This window comes from Cynocephalus volans, chromosome 2 (assembly GCF_027409185.1).
Source record: "Cynocephalus volans isolate mCynVol1 chromosome 2, mCynVol1.pri, whole genome shotgun sequence".
NCBI lineage: Eukaryota > Metazoa > Chordata > Mammalia > Dermoptera > Cynocephalidae > Cynocephalus > Cynocephalus volans.
Window position 1 is genome coordinate 64566968 of NC_084461.1, and position 19361 is coordinate 64586328.

The 19361-nt window shown below is 43.8% G+C and overlaps 1 protein-coding gene across 1 annotated transcript; it reads left to right on the forward strand.

Moving 5' to 3' along the window:
• Positions 1–1716: 1716 nt before the first annotated feature.
• Positions 1717–17854, forward strand: F2R (coagulation factor II thrombin receptor). The gene is made up of 2 exons (XM_063088152.1): positions 1717–1807; positions 16517–17854. Exons 1-2 carry the CDS (start codon positions 1717–1719, stop codon positions 17710–17712), a joined length of 1287 nt encoding a protein of 428 aa, XP_062944222.1. The 3' UTR covers positions 17713–17854.
• The last annotated feature ends 1507 nt before the right edge of the window (positions 17855–19361 follow it).

Sequence of the window (19361 nt, forward strand, 5' to 3'; positions counted from 1 at the left end):
GTAGCATTTTTCTTTCTTGTTTGTGGTACATAAATTAAAATAATGAATCTTAAAATCAATGGCATCTTCAGGGTGATGATAAATAGTCTAATAGTAAGTGGAGAATATATAATGTTAATGGTTCACATCTACTCTTGGATGTGTTTTACCAGGATAATTGAATTGGGAAAGATCTTAAATAGCATTATTTGATTGGGTAATTCCGTAGTTTATCGAGCAACTTCTGTGTTACGCTGTGAGAGTGATGGGGGGGGGTGGTGGGATATACGGGAAAACGAGACCGTCTCTGATCGTACTTTCTCCACTGGTTTAAATGTCAGGGGTCTAGTTGGGGACTGACACTCTTCATGCGAAATTCCTTTTAAAAAGCCTTAGAAGCCTAACCAGTAGACTCGGCGGCAGCTTATCAGCTCCGGGCTGCGGAAGGCGCCCGCTCCTCGGTGCCCTGGGGTGCGAGGAGAAGCGACAGCGGCTGAGCTTTCCTGGAAACGCTGCTCGTGGGGACCCATTTCCTGCTGCTGTCTAAAAGTCGCGTTCACCAGAGGCGCGCTCTAAGCGAAACAAACTGCGGGCTCCTCCGCCCAGCCTCAGCCGCGACGTCCCCCTGCGGGCCCTATGCGAGGGGCTCGAGTGTCCCCCGCCCTGTGACTCGAATGTAGCCAAACTCGTGCCACGTTGTTCAAGAAAGAGAACGGGACCGGGGAAGTAAGCAAGCCTTGCCCGGGACGCTCCCGGGTGCCGCCCACTGCCCAGAAAATGCCCAGGCCGGCCTCCCCTCCAGACGCCGGCGCACCTCGCACAGCTCGGGTGCGAGCTCTGCGAGGACATGGAGCCGTCGGGGCCCTGCGCGGCGGCAGGGAGCAGCGGCTGCTCGGGAGCCAGCGTGCCCGTGAAATACCACGTGCCCGACGTATGCGATGTGCAACTTCGCGAAATAGCGAGAAACGACTCCAAACCGTCAAGGATTCTGTCCAGACATAGGGCCCCTTCTCATCTGGGCAACCCTGTCCCTACCGCATAAACTTCTTAATCCATTATCCCGAAATTACAAAAACAAGTAACTTGCGAACTTTCAGCTAAATAACCAAACTTCCCGGACGGACCGCCGAGCGCGGCACGAGGTCCGGTGCCCTGCCCGGAGGGGGCGGAGGTCCCGGCCGGGGCCATGGGCGCGTGCTGGAGGGGACGTTGTCTGGCAACGCCTTTGCTCTCCTGAGGGTAATGGCAGGCCCGAGAGCAGCCGACGAGCCGCGCGGCCCCGTTCCAAGGACCCCTGCAATCCGAGTCACTGACAGCTTCGCGGGTCGGCGGCGCCCAGGGGAAAACGTCTCTTCCGGACCCCGCCGCCGGACCCCGGGGCGGGGCTGGAGCCCGGGCTAGAGCAGCGGCGCTGCGGGGCGGGCGGCTGCCTGGGGTGGCCGAGGGACCGGCGGCGGACGGCGACCGCGTGGAGGCGCACACTCCGCGCCGGGGGGCGCCCGCGAGCCCGGGTCCCGCCCCCGGCCGGCCTGCGCCCACGCCCCGCACGCTGCCTGCAACCCGCAGACACAGCGCCCGCCGGGGGACGCCCGGCCACCAAGTTCGCCCGCCCGCAGGCGCCCGCGCCCACCGGCTGCTGGGCCCCGCGGAAGGAAAGATACCCGGCCAGCCGAGCCGCCCGAGGCGCGGCAGCCTCCCGGAGCAGCGCCGCGCAGAGCCGCGCCGAGCCTCGGGACAATGGGGCCGCGGCGGCTGCTGCTGCTTGTCGCCGCCGGCCTCAGTCTTTGCGGGCCCCTGTTGGCGGCCGGCACCCGGGTCCGCAAGCCAGGTGAGAGCTGCCCGGGAATGGGTCGGGCGGGGGGAGGAGGGACGCCGAGGGGGCACTGAATGGATACAGGTTGCGCCGTCCCCTCGAGGGGTGCCCCTGACCGCACCCCTGCCTCAGTTTCCTCCAGAAGCCAAGCAGACATCAGGCTGAGATCCACAGGCTCCCCCAGTCACATCTAGGAGGGGCGTGCCCACCCCAGCCACCCCCTTGGCGGGCCTGGCCGATGCCCCTTTGGACTCGGTTTTGGAGGGTGCAGCCCGCCTGCCACCGGGTGCTGGACATGGAGGAGGAGGGGTCGGATTCTCCTGGGGGATCCTGCGGGCCCTCGTTGCATTTGTTGTCTTTGTGTGGCCTGTTTTCTCCAGGACCACCCCCAAAAGAAAGGGTCTCACGTTGCTCCACAAATAAACGTTCTGGTCCTTTCAATGTAAAGTGGAAAGCCGCTCCCGCTGAAGTTTTGCTTTGTGGGAATTTCTTTTTTCTTGCACATTTTACAGGCGAGGAAAGTGGTGGAGGGTAGAGCCCACTCAGTCCGTTGGCACATTTAGCATAGAATCGCACCAGTGGCCCCCTGCCAGGCCTTGTGCCCAAGAGGTGCTCGCTGTGCCCTGTATACGGTGATATGTGGTAACAGTGATAGCCTCCGGTGGTGGTTGTTGGGAGGCTTTGTTTGTTTGTTACCTAGAACTCATTCCTTCTGTGTGAGTTGGGGGAAGGTACCCCTCCCTAGAACCGGGGTCTCGCAGACGCTTTCCGACCCCAGTATTTCTTAATGAAATTTCTGATCTGTTGCAAGGAGGAGATTGCTCCTCTGAAATACATTTCCCACTAATAGTGTATTTTTAAGTATCCGGCTACTCAGCCAAAGAAATAAATTTGGCCAATTTATTTGATCAAATATTTTCTTTCTATTTCCCCCTCTTCCAAGGCAGGGCAGCAAAGGAGTTGTTTTTAGCCTGTAAAGGTACTAACTAATTAGAAGATGAGAAAAATATTTTTGAATTTCTTGATCATGGTATTTCCCCAGTCAGGTAAGAATTTCTGAATAGTCATAGTACTTTATAAGCTTTTATCTATTTTTTTTTTCATGCAGAAATGAATTCTCGGGGTGTTTCTTGTTGTCAGTGAAAGAAGGTGCTCTCTGTTGCTCCCACACATCAAGATTAAGAGGTGACAAATTCGGAGCATGTCCTCTGCTCTGCATCTTTGTTCAGGCCAAGTTTTGAGGAGATGCTTTTGGATAAACTTAGAGCCCCAGACAGAAGCCCAAAGTTTAGCAGCAACTAGCCAGCCTGCCTGTGGGGAATACAAGCATCATCTCAAGGGTGTTTGGGGAATCTTGGAGAACACCTGAGAGAGTGTGTGTGGTCATATATGATTTCACATACCATTGTGTAATTTGCTCCATTTTATTTTGGGACAAGCTCTTGAGAATACAAGTTTTGTTTGAGATTTGGGTGGTGGGGTGGAGAATAGGTATATACTAATGCTGTCACCACTCAGCCTCTCCCCACCACCCCAGAAGGATTTTCGGCATTCTTTGGGGAATGGAGGAAAAGTCTGCTGGTTTCTGCCATGTTTCATGATTCTTCATGTTAGGGGTGGTGTATGCTGAAATAGATAGCACTGGTGTCGACAGAGAGACAACTTAGCAAACATCAGCTAGTTTATCAAACCTGGATTCTGCAACCACTTTGGGAGCAAAAGAAGAAAGTACAATGAGAGGAAAAAAAGAAGTGCCTGTTAAGTGCAGTTTTCCATGTCAAGCTCTGGGCCAGGAGGCATTTTCACTTTGATTTTCTCATTTCACCCTCTCAAAACATCTTGTTAGGGTGGGTGTGTATCCCCTTTTGCTGATGCTGAAACTAAGGCCCAGAGACACGTACCAAATGGGCAAGGGTGTTGGAAGGGCCCACCCACTCCAAGTGCAGGCAATAAGTGGGGCCTTGTCTTCGGAGAGCTTAAAATTGCTAATAAAATCGACCAGAAATAGGTCTGGTTTTTATTATCTACAGACACCAGTCATTCTAAGCAATGTCTGCATAAAATACTGGTAACCGGACCACACCCATTATCCAGCAGTGCCTTCTGAACCTGGATGTGCCACTGCTGAGAGAGAGAGAGAATGAATTGCCCAGGATCACCTCTCTGTGTTAACTTAGAGGGGCTGTGAAACCCCTCCAGGGCTGGCCCTGCCCACCAATCTGAGCTTTCCCACAGCCCTTTCAGACTTTTTGTTCCTGCTCATTTTGGTATTTCCTGCCTTTGTGGGTATCTCATCTCCTCAGCTAAGATCATAAATTTCTCTTTATCCCCTGGAGTCTAGAACAAATGTTCACTCGGCAGATACTTGTTGAGAAATTGGTAAATTCATTTACCAGTTTGTCCAGGCAATTTAAGTGAGTTGCCTTGTATTCATTAAGGAGTTCTAGTGTCCAAGAGTAAGAAGTGATGTTTATAAATTTATAAGGATCTAGAGGGTGAGAGGGTTCAAGGATAGCTTGTGGTGACTGTGGCAGAGCGGATTGGGTGGGTGCAGAGTGCACTGGGTGCTATCCTCCTACCGGCAGGATCAAGCCCAATTCGTTAGCACAGAGTAAGGTGCTGGATGGAGTCCCCACCCTCTCTCTAGCACTTCACCCAGCCTCACCCTCTAGATCCTCCCTCAAGGAGCTCTGCTTTCTTTGGCTTCTGTCCCCATGTCACTCTCTGGCCAGAATGCCTTCCCCGTAGCCCACACGTTCACAGTTAATTAAAAATAGCTACCTTACATGGAACACCTAGTGCAGCTACATTACATATACTATCTTATTTATTCCTCACAACAGCCCTTTGAGTAGATGTCATCCCTATTTTACAGGTGAGGAAACTAAGACCCAGAATGGTTAAGCCACAAGTCTAGTAAGAATTGGAACTAGGATATGGCCACAGGCCTGTCTTTCCTAAGTGCAGACTTTCTCAACCAACTCCTATGAGAAGGACATCCAGACTCCCAGCCCCTCTTACAGTGTAGTGGGAATCCTACTGTTTCCCAGTATTCCTACAGGTCATTCTATGCCCCACAGGCTTGATAGCCCAGGTTGGCACAGGGAGGTGTTTAGTAAACATTTATGCAAGGACTGCCCAGTGGTATCCTGCCATTTACTTTTGCTAACAGATGACAAAGCAGGCTATAAATAGATCCCTACTTATGAATATGCTAATTAATTGGCTGTTACCAAGAGGTGGTGATCTTAAGCCTAAACAGAAAGACCTAAGCAGACCAGAAAGCAAGCTCTATAAAGCCTGAAAATCAAATTTCTTATGAACCAGCAAGTTAATTTTCTATCCCAGTCTTTATTGGTTTTTAATATTCTTTAGTGGCTTTCCTTTTATTTTTATAGGCCATATTGAGATAGTAGGTTCTCCTAATTTGTCCACCCTTCCTTTGTGTGAGGGAACTTTTTGAGGGTTTCCTGGCCCTTCTCAGGAATATTCTCACGTCATCACTGCTGGTTGCCTCTCTGTTCCCTGTCTCCATCTGCCACATTGAGCAGCTGTCAGCCCCTTATGTCTAAACACACCAGTGTGTTGTGAACACTAACGGGCACCTTCTCAGCTGCTCTGAATTTGCTCGTTTTCCAAAATGCTTCCAGCTGGTCTCTTTCCCTGTGCCCTTTCTACCCCTTCCCTCCACCCTCAGTCATTTCACCTTTGTCCCTGTCACCTTTCACAAACTGGAACTCAGCTGGCCCTTGAGCAGGAGTGTCCCCAAGACAATGGAGTCCCCAGGACCCTGCATTTCTAATCTTGCCTCTCTCTTCATTTTGGACACACATCCCTCTTTTTTCCTAGGAACTCCTCTTCCTTCCTTCCTTCCTTTATTATTTTTTTTTAATTGAGGTGAAATTGGTATAACATACAGCTAGCCATTTTAAAGTATAAAATTCAGGGCTGGCCGGTTAGCTCAGTTGGTTACAGCATGGTGTTGGTAACACCAAGGTCAGGGGTTCAGATTCCCCAAACTGGCCAGCTGCCAAAAAAAAAAAAAAAAAAGAAGCAAAAATAAAACAAGTGTAATATTCATCAGCATTTAGTACATTTATAATGCTGTGCAATCACCACCTCTATCTAGTTCCAAGATGTCATCATTTCAAAAGGATACCCGTTAAGCGATCAATCCTCTCTCTCCTTTCCTTCGTAGGAACTACCTATTTGCTTTTTATCTCTGTGGATTTACCATTTTATACAAATGGAATCATACAAAGTGTGGCCTTTTGTGTCCAGGGAAGGTCCCTCTAACTAGTTTTCATGAGTAACTGGGCTCTGCTTTCCATGGTCGATGGATATTCACACAAACACACTATTTGTCAGAAGATATATTAGGAACCAGGACCTTGGTTTATATTTGATGCTATGATGCTATTGAGGACTCCACAGTTTAAAAATTCATAATTTTCCACTTGTTTCCCTATTTTGTGGTTCTTTCATTCTGCCTTTTTCTCCCTCTTGCTTATGCCTAAAACTGTTGGAGTAAATAGCTCTATCGGCTGAGATTTTTTTTCTGGGTGTGAGCTTCCCCAAATACTCTCTCCCACACTGACCTTGTCATGGTACTTGAAGGAACCCTCTGAAGTTAAGGTTTTTATCCTCCATCACAAGGTACCCAGTGAAGTTTTGTTCACATAAAATGCCCTTATGAGCCTTTATACTCATACATTCTTTATTTGCTTTCAAAAGAACTGGTCTTTTGAAATGACAGGAATAATCTGAAATTTGCACCTGAAAACAAATTTACATAACTTTAGGAAAGGACATTATATAATCTATTTATATTTCAAGTCTGTGAGGAGTTAGAAGTCGGATATTATAGTACTACGGAAGAATGTATACCTATGTTTTCTTTTTCACTAACTGTAAGAAATACACTTTACATTGTGATGTAGTAGGGGGGTATGTGTGCGATAAATATGCATGGACAATAATATTGTGTGTATAGATATGAAACAAAAGTTGTTGTTTTTTTTTTTTTTTTCTTTTTCTCGTGACTGGCACTCAGCCAGTGAGTGCACCGGTCAGTCCTATATAGGATCCGAACCCGCGGCGGGAACGTCGCCGCGCTGCCAGCGCAGCACTCTACCAAGTGCGCCACGGGCTCGGCCCGAAACAAAAGTTTTATCAGACTGTACAGTCAGCCCTCCAGAACCTGAGGATTTAACCAACCAAATGTTGAAAATGTTCGACATACTGGCCAGCCATCAAAAAACGAAAAGATACTCAGGAAAATAAAAAATTAAAATATAACAATACTTGTACAACAATAAAAAATTACACAAATAGAAAACAATACAGTGTAACAACTATTTACGTAGCATTTACATTGTATTAGGTAATATAAGTAATCTACAGATGATTTAAAGTCTACAGGAGGTACACCTAGGTTGTATGCTAATGCTATTGCATTTTGTCCAAGGAACTTGAGCATCTGCAGGTTTTAGTATCTGAAGAGGAGTCCTTCAATCAGTCCCCCACAGATACCAAGGGACAACTGTACTCACCTTTACTTCATGCTTTGCATTCTGATATTTTCCACATATTCTATTTTTTTAAATGCTCATTGCAACACCGTAGATTGATTTCATAACCACTAGTAAGTCTCTACCATAATTTAAAACAATGTGGCCGGTGTGGTGAATTGCCCGTGGTTAGAAGAATTGAAGGCCTTATTAGCTTTGCAAGTTCTGCTTTCCCATAAGTGTCGTCTATGATTGTTTTTATCATATCTAGAACCTAATTTATTTGAGTTCCAATTTACAAACTGCAGAAAGACTTGAGTGGACTTTGGGATGGAGACAGCTTCGTACCAGGAGGCATTGGTGATCACTGACATCCCTGATAATGTAGTTAGTTTTCATGTTAGCTTGTTGTCTTTTTGGAGAGTAGAGAGCAGCATTCCCAGGACAGGGAGCTCAGGACCTGTAACTTTCAGTGGAGAACAGACCTGGAAGAATGGGGAAAGCCAGGGAACCAGAGTAGTTCCCAAGGAGGCCTGTTAGCTTCCTCACCTCACCAGGCTCTGGCCTCCAGGTAGCTCCAGGCGAGGGCCCCACACACTTGCCTTATGTGGTCTTTGTGCCTGCTATGGCCTTGAACAGACCTACCTTTACTTCCCTGTGACTTCCCTTCTCCCAGCTTCCTGCTGGACTTCCTTTCCTATTCTTCCAGAGGAGTCCCTGCTCCTGGACGTGGGATGAGAGGAGATGCAGCCTCCAGTACTGGCACCTCTTCTTGACTACGCAATCAGTGTTTATTTTATTCTACCTTTAATTCTGGTTTTTCTGTGGCAGAGATTTTTGTTAACTTACTGCTCTTTCTTCTGCCCCATCTAGAACATTTTAAAGACTTGTTTTTCTGTTTTGTCCTTGAATGTCTCCCCAATATGTCTGTCCCATCTGTAAGAGCTGGGTTGTTGGCATGTGGTTGGTGTGTAGCCAAAGTCAGCAGGACTCCAGAATTCCCAAGCAACAGCTGTGGCCATCGTCCCCTTAAATTATACATTCTCATGTCCACACACAGCCTGCTATACCTAAAAGGATGGGCAGATACATTTGTCTGGTGAAGTGCTAAGAGAATAAAAATGGTGCTCTTTTAGGAGTAAGTCATGAATCACAAGATTTTAAAAAAACAGGATGGTGTGGTGTAGTCAAAGGGTATGTGCTTTGGAGCTGGGCAGATCTGGGTTCGAATCCTGGCTCTTCCACTTATTAGCTGTGTGACTTTGAATTGATTACTTAGCCTTCCTGTACCTTCTTGTTGTCATTTATAAAATAGGGGTCTTAATGCTTATCTTATAGAAATGTTTAATTATGTGAGATAAGGAACCTAGCACATAGTATGTGCTCAGCAAATATTGTTGTTTTTCATACACGAATTTCTCCATATTCCCGAAAAGCCTTTGAAGAGTTGGTACCAGATGAATTCTCTATATGTAAAACTATGTTCACACAAACATTTGGGAACTTTTTCCCCTTCAGAACTAAGACCAAAAAAAAAAAAAAACCCACAAAACCCTTGCTCTTAATTTCTGGTGGCAAGTAAATATGTTTTGCTTTTTAAAAACTTTTTATTATGGAAATTTCAAACATACCCCCCAATGAACAGTGTAGTTACCCCTCCTCCCAATACCCATCATCCAACTTCAATATTATTTATGCGTGACCAGTCTTGTTTTATCTGTACCCTCACTTCCCTCCTCCCCTATCTGGATAATTTTAAAGCAAATCCCACACATCATATCATTTCACCTGTAAATATGTAAGTATATCTCCTTAGAGATAAGAGCAATATCATTATAACACACACAAAAAAGTGAACAATTCCTTAATATCATATTCAGTCAGTGTTCAAATTTTCCTGATTGTCTCATAAATGCCTTTTAACAGTTGGTTTGTTTGAATCTGTATCAAACAAGGTCCACCATTTCTTTTGCTTGATATGTCTCTTAAATGTCTTTTAATCTGTAACCGTCACCACCCCCCTTTTTATAAGGCAGGCGCTTCAACCAACTAAGCCAGTGAACCCACTGCCACACCCCTTTTTATGCTGTTTATTTATCAGAGAAACTGGGTCATTGTGTCCTAAAGACTTTCCTATGTACTAGATCTAGGGGAGAGAATCTTGAACTCATGGATCTTGGCATGTATGAAATGTTTCAATTTATTTCTGACATTATTCTTTTGATGATCCAATTGTCACATCTTTGGCTAATGGGAGCCACTTTAGGTTGACTCTAGGGTCTTTTTAACCTAACTCTAAGATTCTTTGAAGATGTTCAAGGCTCATCTTGTATATTTCCTGCCCCAGATCTGGAACCAGCCATTTCTTTAAGGAGCACTGGTTCTTTTCATTGGAAATTGGTGTTTGTTTGAATTTGAGGGAGTGGAGCATTCCAATAATGCTGCTGTTTTCCACTTGGCAGAGTTAGTCTGTTTCTATTATTCTTCCATCCTCCTCCTCTTCGCCTGTCGTGTTGTTTCACTTGTGGAGGAGCACAGCTCTCCTGCTCTGTGTGAGAGTGTGGGCAAGATCCTGCAGCTTCTGCTTTGTTAATTCCCAAAAAGCGTGAGACCCGCAGGGCAGAACTCTGAGTCAGAACTGACACTGGTGGTCGTGGGAGGCTGGTGTGGTATAAATCCCAGGATCAAAAGGGACGCTGAAAGAGCATCTAGTCATCCCTCTGCTTCCAGGCCAAAACTCATCAAAGTCAGAAAAAGCGTTGCTTGACTCATTAATTTTAAAAATCTCCAGAGTTAGAGAGTCCATATTTAAGCTATTTGGTAATATGCTGTATTCAGTAACAAAACTACTCTAGAGCCATTTAGTGAAACTTAGCAAGAAGTATGACAACAGATTTTACGACCTGCACTGCTTTTTTTTGTGAAACCATAGCTTAACTGCAGTGACATGGATGGATTATAAGAGTTTTGGGCACACTGACGGGGGCTTTTTCCTTGACCTCTGAACTTGCTAGGACTGGAGAAAAAGCGAGATATACAAACTCAATTTCAGCTATAGGGGCACAAGCTAGTTAGAAATATCTTGTCACCTTGCAATGGTTTTGTTCTTTCTTTGATGCTGGTATATGTTTCTTAAAAGTATTTTTCACTGATCTTTTAATTTCACAAAAACCAGAATATCAAGCCTATCGTGGTAAGAAAAGGTAATGCCTTAGGCAGTGATATTTCATCAAATGAGTATGCATTCTTCCTGGCTCCTAGCCAATAAAAATTCCATGTTTCTGTGAGTATAATGTTCCTGTCTGTGTTCGTCCATTTTTGTGTTGTTGTAACAGAATTCCTGAGATAGGGTGATTTATAAAGAAAAGAGATTGATTTGGTTTACAATTCTGTAGGCTGGAAAGTCAGGGCAACTTCACTGGAGGAGAGCCTCAGGCTGCTTCCACTCTTGGTGGAAAATGGAAGGGAAGCCTGTGTGTGAGAGATCACATGGCCAGAGGGGAAGCAAGGCGGGGGTGCCAGGATCTTTTTGACAACCAGCTGAAACTAACTCATAGGAGCAAGAAATCTCTTACCCTTGAGGAAGGCATTAATCTGTTCATGAGAGGTCCACCCGCATGACCCAAACATCTCCCACTAGGCCACCTCCCATCACACTACATTGTGGATCAAATTTCAGCATGGGTTTTGGAAGGGCAAACATATCCAAACTATATCACTGTCATAAACACTGTACTGCCCAGGAAGGCCTAGCCAAAGAAGACGTTTTTGAAAACAAATACTTATTGCCAAAGAACTAAATACAGAGTAAAGCCTGATGACAGTTTTATTTTTAGACCTAGTGACAGAATATAAGAAGCTTAGTTATGAGTATTCAGTAGTTTTCAAATTATATTACTATTCCAGGTAGCATCTTGATTCGTGTGCGTGCGTGCATGTTCATGTGTACTTTTTTCCATTCTGTGCATCATCTAGTCCCTCTAGCCAGGCCCCCCAAACTGCAGAGAATTGTGTTATTTCAAGGTTCCTCTAGGTCAGCATTTTTGTGGATACATGTTTTTGTGGTATCAAAGTGCCAGCACCCATTCATTCTTCTCTTTTAGCTCCCACAGGGGCTGTTGGCACCAATGTCAGGCCTCCTTGTGACTGGGTCAAGGTGAATATAGAGTATGTTAGATGCATCACAAAGGGGAGAAAGGGATACTTCCAGAAAAGGCTGTGAATTTGAAGTTCTGTTTATAGCTCTGAACCCTAGGGCTATATACTTTACAATCTGTTTGTGGTCCTCTTCTACTGAAAAACTCAATATTGCTAAATAGAAGGGAAGAGGAGTCCAGATTCCATTTTAATTTAAAATAATTGAGTGAGCAAACAGTTGGGTTTAAAAGCACGCTACATGGAAGTAGGAGGGGAAGGATAATAATTTCTTACAATGCTTAATTTTTACAGTTTCCAAAGTCAGAGCTCATTCTATTTCACCTGGTATACTCTGGGTGCCAGATTTGTAGGCCAGACAGGTATTAGAATCCCATTTTAAAGATTCTGAGCTGAGTTCAGAGAGGTTAAGTGACTCCTGCCAGGCAGAGCCAATATTAGAATACAAATATGTGATGAATTTTAGGAGCACCCATCACATGCAGGGCACGGTACTGGAGATTCAGAGATTAATGGGTTCTATTCTTATCCTTGAGGAACAATCTAGACACAAATGTGTACTCACACTCACCACTGCAGACATTTGCTCTTTCTCTGTGACAAATCTCCTGCCAGGCCACCCCTTCACCCTCAGGAGACCCACTCATGACCTTGCTGAGGTAGTTTGACCTCAGCCTTTCACTGCCAGGCTCTGTTCTCCTGTCTCTGGGTTGATACTACTCTAGCTTTCCTCTTCATTTTGGAAGTAGATGCCAACATATTGTGTTTTATTTCCTAGTTCTAGAATTTCCATTCATTAGTTTTTAGCTGATATTTTCTATTTTTTCCCTTTTTTTTTTTTTTTATGAAATATCTTTCATTCATTTATTGAGCATAGTTGGAATACATCCTTTAAAATCCTTATCTGCTACTTTCACCATCCAGGTCAGCTTGAGATTGGTTTCCGTTGATTGTCTTATTTACTTGAGACTGGGTCACCTTTCCTGATTCTTCTTTTTTTCTAATTTATTTTTTAATTTTTTATTGGCAAAAAATTGTATGTATTTATCGTGCACAACTCCATGTTTTGAAATACGTACACATTGTGGAATGGCCAAATCAAGCTAATTTACATATGCATTGCATCACATACTTTTTTGGGGTGTGTGGTAAGACCATTTAAAATCTGCTCTCTTAGCAATTTTCAAGTATGCAATACATTGTTATTAACTACAGTCACCATGTTGTACAATAGATATCTTGAACTATTCCTCCTAAATGAAATTTTGTATCCTTTGACTAACATCTCTCCAACCACCCCCACCTTCCCTCAGCCCTTGGTAACCACTATTCTACTCTCCACTTCTGTGAGTTCAATTTCTTAGATTCCACATATAAGTGAGATCATGCAGTATTTGTCTTTCTGTGCCTGGCTTATTTTTCACTTAGCATAATGTCCTCCAGGTTTATTTATGTTGTTGCAAATGACAGGATTTCCTTCCATTTTAAGGCTAAATAGTATTCCATTGTGTATGTATGCCTCATTTTCTTTATGCATTCATTTGTCAATGGACACTTAGGTTGATTCCATACCTTGGCTATTGTGAATAATGCTGCACTGAACATGGACTGCAGATATCTCATTGACATACCCATTTCATTTCCTTTGGATATATACCCAGTAGTGGGATTGCTGGATCATACGGTACTTATATTTTTAATTTTTTTGAGGAACCCCCATAATGTTTTCTATAATGGCTGTGCTAATTTATATTCCCACCAACAGTGTACCAAGATACCCTTTTCTCCACATCCTCACCAACACTTATCTTTGTCTTTTTGATAATAGCCATTTTAACAGGTTTAAGGTGATATCTCACTATAACTTTACTTTGCATTTCCCTGATGATTAGTGATGTTAAGATTTTTTCATATACCTGTTGGCCATTTGTGTGTCTTCTGAGGTCCTTTTGCCCATTTTTAAATTGTGTTATTTGTTTTCTTACTATTTGTTTGAGTTTCTTATATATATTGGATTTTAGCTCCTTATCAGATGTATGGTTTGCAGATGTTGCCTGTGCTTTTGGGGTCATATCCAAAAAAATCATTGCCCAGACCAATATCATGGAGTTTTTCTCCTGTTTTCTGTAGTAGTTTTATAATCTCAGGTCTTACATATAAGTCTTTAATCCATTTTGACTTCTTTTGTGTATATGGTGTAAGATTGGGAGGGGGAATCTGGAGTTTATAACTTTCATCCAAGGCATGGTTGGATCTGGTAGGATCTCCTAATTCTTTTTATACTGAATAATTTTGGATTGTATACTGGACATTGTTGTGCTGTGAAGACTCTAGATTTTGTTATATTCCTTCAAAGAGTATTGGGATTTTTGCTTTAGAAGCCAGTTAATTTGGTTTAACACAAACTTCAAAGTCTCTCTCTTGAGCAGAAGCTCAAGTATCACTTCAAGTCTTTTATCTTTAGCAGAGGTGCTTTCCATATCCTCTACACGTGCAGAGTTCAAGAGTCAGCCAAAGCCTAGGACAGAATTTACACTGGAATTTAGGGCTTCCCCTGTCTGGCTTTTTTCTTTCTGGGATTCTCTCCTAACTTACTAGTGACTATGGTTTCCCTGAACTCTGTCCTCTGGCTCCTCAGGCCATAAAGATTACAAGTTTTCTATCTGAGTTTAGTCACCTTTTATGGCAATGTTGTGATCTAGGAGAAACCAAACTGTTTTCACTCTGCACTCTTACACAGCTCTTCACTCAAAATGCTTCTGATATCAGATGTGTGGGGATTGTTGTTTCCCCACACACTGAGCAATCCATTCTCTGGCAGATTCTCCAGGGGACTCCAGCTGGGTAGCCTCTAATTTAATTCAATTCTGACACTTTGTTCCTGGAGGTAGAGTCAGACTCCACAGATTAAGGGCTGAGTTCCACAAGACTGCCCCCTACTTCAGATACCAATCAAAAGTCTAAGCCTCTAGAACTTCTGACTGACCTTCTATACTTTGGGGGTTCCCATGACCCCTCCTTTGGATTCAGTTAATTTGCTAGAGCAGCTCACAGAACTCAGGGAAACTATGTTTACCCATTTATTACAAAGGATATTACAAAGGATACAGATAAACAGCTGATGGAAAAGACTTGTAGGGCAAGGGAAGAGGGAAGAGATGGGGGGCTTCCACTCCTTCTCTGGGGCACCACCCTCCAGGAGCCTCCACGTGTTCAAATGTTCAAAATCTCCCTCCCAAACCCTGTTGTTTTGGAGGATTCATTACATAGGCATGATTGATTACATCACTGGTCAGCGGTGATCAACTCAACCTTCAGCTCCTTTCTCTTCCCAGGAGGTTGAAGGGTGGGGCTGAAAGTCTCAGTCCTCTAATCAAGGTCTTTCAGGTGACCAGCCCCATCCTGAAGCTACCTAGGGGCCCTGAGCCACCAGTCATCTCATTGGCATGCAAAAGACACTCATCACTCCAGAGTGCTCAAGGATTTTAGGAGCTGTATGCCAGGAAATAGGGACAAAAACCAAATATAACAATATCACAGGCACTGACTTTGGTCATCTCTCAAAGTTAAAAGTCGCTGAAAACAAGAAATTCACTGGGTACCATCCTTTCTTCCAAGATTCACCCCTCCCTTCATCCACTCCCCCCTTCTATCACCCTACGAACCTAAACGCCTTCAGATCATTAATGCGGGGTGGGTAGGAAAGGAGTCTAGAGTTTATAATTTTTATCTAAGAGATGGTTCGATCTGGTAGGACCTTACAGAGCCATACTAGAAGCAGAACTCTCTCTTTTATTACCTGATGCCTTTCTGTACAGTTTTTGTTTGCAGGAAGGTTTCCCCTGCTGAAAAACAAAACCAAAGTCCGAAAATCCACTGTACTTGTCTAACATCCAGCCAACTTTTAAACCCTCTAACATCACTTCTAAGCAACCTGCATTTCCAGCCTTTGTAGCTAGCACTTCCAGTGATAGAGACCTTGCCCTTTCTCCTCTGTGGTTTCTCTATTCCCTCCTCAGTTACCGAAGGCCCAACAAAGGCTCTTTAATGTCCATGTCTCCTCAATGGCAGAATTTTAGCAAAGTTCCTTGGAAGGAAAAGCTGATTGACTTCCAGCTGCTAAGTGTTGCTTTTCTTTGATGAACATTTCAAATGGATCTTTTTGGTGGAAGAGGAGATGATAAAAGGAGGAAGTGTGCAACTCAGCCTGTATTCTGACATCTAGTTGATACTCCAAAGAGCCTGGTTGCCCTGGCATGCACCTTGAGGCATGTTGCATTTCAGAATGGAGCCAGGGAAGGTCACTGGCCTGGAGTGAGTGGCCAAGAATGTCTGCTGCTCTACTGACCTGCTCAGGAAGGAGGCAGGGCAATGACCGAGGTGATAGGTACCTGTGGTTATATTAGGAGATAATCTGAGGGGCTGTGGTTTGGACCCAGATATGGTTAGAGATTAGGGGCATTCTACTGTGTAAGCAAAATGAAGATAGTAGAGTAAAACTAGTCTTGTAGATAATAGTCATAGAATTGGATCCTGGGTCCTACTCTGAATTTTGCCTGTAGCTCCATAACCTTTAAAAAGTCCCCTCAACTTTCTAATGAATTTTTCCGCTGGGAGAGATGGGTTTCACAGGATGACTGCAAACTAAATGGAGAAAATGTATGCATGAAGAAATATGGTAGAAAGAGAAGTCATAGAAGCTGGGAATGGTTTGTTTATGTAGACAGTGATGAGTATAGAAAAGAAATCACTGCTTGATTCTTCATGTCAGGTACTCAGCCTTTCCTGATATCCACAGGCTTGATCTCTGAAAGTGTATCACTTACCTTTGTCCCTTTGAGGAGCAGAGCTGTAAAAGTGTCCGCTTACATCAAAGTGTGGTACAATATTTTGAGTTAGCTTATTCACTGCTGAAGTCTGTAATCTATTTGTGAACCCCCTGCTCTTTACCACCTACTCTCCTGGTAAGAAACAAAAAACAAATGAAATTAAAATATACCCTCTACTCGTCTCTTTTGCCTTTTAATTCATTCACTTTTTGAAATTTTTTTATTTTCAGTGTCAAAAGCAACAAATGCCACTATAGATCCCCGGTCATTTCTTCTCAAGAATCCCAATGATATATATGAACCAATCCCACTGGGGGAAGATGAGGAGAAAAATGAAAGTGGGTTAACTGAAGGCAGATTAATCCCCATCAATAGAAGCAGTCCTCTTCGGAAACCACCCCCTGTGTTCATCTCGGAAGATGCCTCAGGATATCTGAGCAGCCCCTGGTTGACTGTCTTTGTGCCCTCCGTTTACACCGGCGTGTTTGTAGTAAGCCTTCCTCTCAACATCATGGCCATTGTTGTGTTCCTCTGGAAAATGAAGATCAAGAAGCCGGCTGTGGTGTACATGTTACACCTGGCCACGGCAGATGTGCTGTTCGTGTCCGTGCTGCCCTTTAAGATCAGCTATTACTTTTCCGGCAGCGACTGGAAATTCGGGTCTGAAATGTGTCGCTTCGTCACTGCAGCATTCTACTGTAATATGTACGCCTCCATCATGCTCATGACAGTCATAAGCATTGACCGGTTCCTGGCTGTGGTGTATCCCATCCAGTCCCTCTCCTGGCGTACTCTGGGAAGGGCGTCCTTCATTTGTCTGGCCATCTGGGCTATGGCCATGGCGGGGGTGGTGCCTCTCCTCCTCAAGGAGCAAACCACCCACGTACCGGGGCTCAATGTAACCACCTGTCACGATGTGCTCAATGAAAGCCTGCTTGAAGGCTATTATGCCTATTACTTCTCAGCCTTCTCTGCTATCTTCTTTTTTGTGCCATTGATTGTTTCCACACTGTGTTATGTGTCTATCATCCGATGTCTTAGCTCTTCCACAATTGCCAACCAGAGCAAGAAGTCACGGGCTTTGTTCTTGTCGGCTGCTGTTTTCTGCATCTTCATCATTTGTTTTGGGCCCACAAACGTCCTCCTGATCGTGCATTACTCATTCCTTTCTCACAGTTCCATGACGGAGGCTGCCTACTTTGCCTACCTCCTCTGTGTCTGTGTCAGCAGCATCAGCTGTTGCATTGATCCCTTGATTTACTATTATGCGTCCTCTGAGTGCCAGAGGTACCTCTACAGTATCTTATGCTGCAAAGAAAGTTCTGATCCCAACAGTTATAACAGCAGTGGTCAGTTGATGGCAAGTAAAATGGATACCTGCTCTAGTAACCTGAATAATAGCATATACAAAAAGCTGCTAACTTAGGAAAAGGGACCGTTGGTAGGTTTAAAAGAAAAGGTTAAAAAAGTGAATAACCTGAGGATTCTGTTAGTACCTGCCAAAACTATATTTACTTTACCACCTAAAACAACAGATGTATCATTTGCATGCCTGCTTCTTATGAGTACCATCAAGCATATATATTTGTTAATTACCAGAAAAGATAACAGGAACAGAAGACAATGTTATTCCAAGAGAATGTTGTCAATGCAACAGTAATAACTGAATGTCACTTTTGGATATGTCCAGGTGACTTTTATATATATTTATATATGCATATGTATATATATGTATGCACACACATATTATTTGCAGCACAGTATAGTATCGGTACTTTGAAACCCTCTCTTTTTTTCCCCAGTGATTATGAAAATAATATCCAGTTCTCTGATTTAATATGCAAGGTCTCCATTGGTGGAGTTTAGCCCCAAGCATCTGAAGATATCTGTCAATAGTGAGAGACTCCATAGTTTGGACATATGCAGCTTTTGCAAATAAATGTATTTGGAAATTGTTCAACAGCAATGTGTAAGTTATTGAGGGATAACTTAGTACTACGTGTGGAGAAAAAGTTCTTGTGCTTTTCATTTTAAACATATCAAAGTTTGATTTCTTAAAATTAATGAGACAGATAAAAAGCCCCTGTTTTGATATGGGTAGAATTTTTGACATTTAATGCACTGTATACGTAAACCAAGACTGAGTATAAGTTCCATTCTTGACTATTGGCTATTGGCTGGCTTCTGGAGTAGCCTAGCCCTGACAGCTGCATGCATCTGCCCCCAATGGAAGACTCCAAGCAGCACATACATGGCAGGGCCATGTCGGACACAGATTGGCCAGAAACCCTCCAGCTGAGCCTCCTATAGAGCAGCAAGATTGTGACCACCATGTTTGCTCCATCCTCCTGGGGTTCCTCCAAGGGTTGGCTGTGAACTGACCATGTTTATTAGAGATTGGCAAAGCAGGATGTGATATCCTAGGAGGTAATCACTAAGAAAGACTTCTCTGCCCATCTTAAAAACAAAGAAAAAAGGTGAGTTCATGTCCAGTACCTCTGAGAGTCGTCCTGCCCAGCTCTCATATGGAAGCACCCATCATGTGCCTTGGCACTCTGGTGGGTACTGGGCATACAGGGTGGAATAAAATTGAGATCTGGCCTCAAGTAGAGCAAAGTAGACAACACATAGTAAAGTGTGATGTGTATGATAAATATGGCTGTATATAAAGAAGTGTTTTTAGCCAAATGTCAAGTGTGTTTCACAGTATCAGGGCTTGTCAGCTAAAGAACTTTGAACATTTGGGTTACTGTTTCCTGTGGTTATAACTTAAGAAGAAAACATAACACAGTACAGGATGTGTTGTTTTTTTTAAAAAAATAAGTCCTTCAGTCTGCATTAATTTGACACTTTATTTACAAACGTTTTGTTCAATAGATTACTCAAATCAGGTTTTCTTTTAAGAATCAATTATATCAGTTGGTTAGAAATAACAGAAGAAAATGGAATTGACATTGAAATCTAGGAAAACTATATTTTTCATTCACTAAGAGTTAATGAGATGATTTTAAAAGCATCTTTTAACCCTATGATGTTATTTAGTATAGACAATCTTCACGGATTTGACAAAGTAAT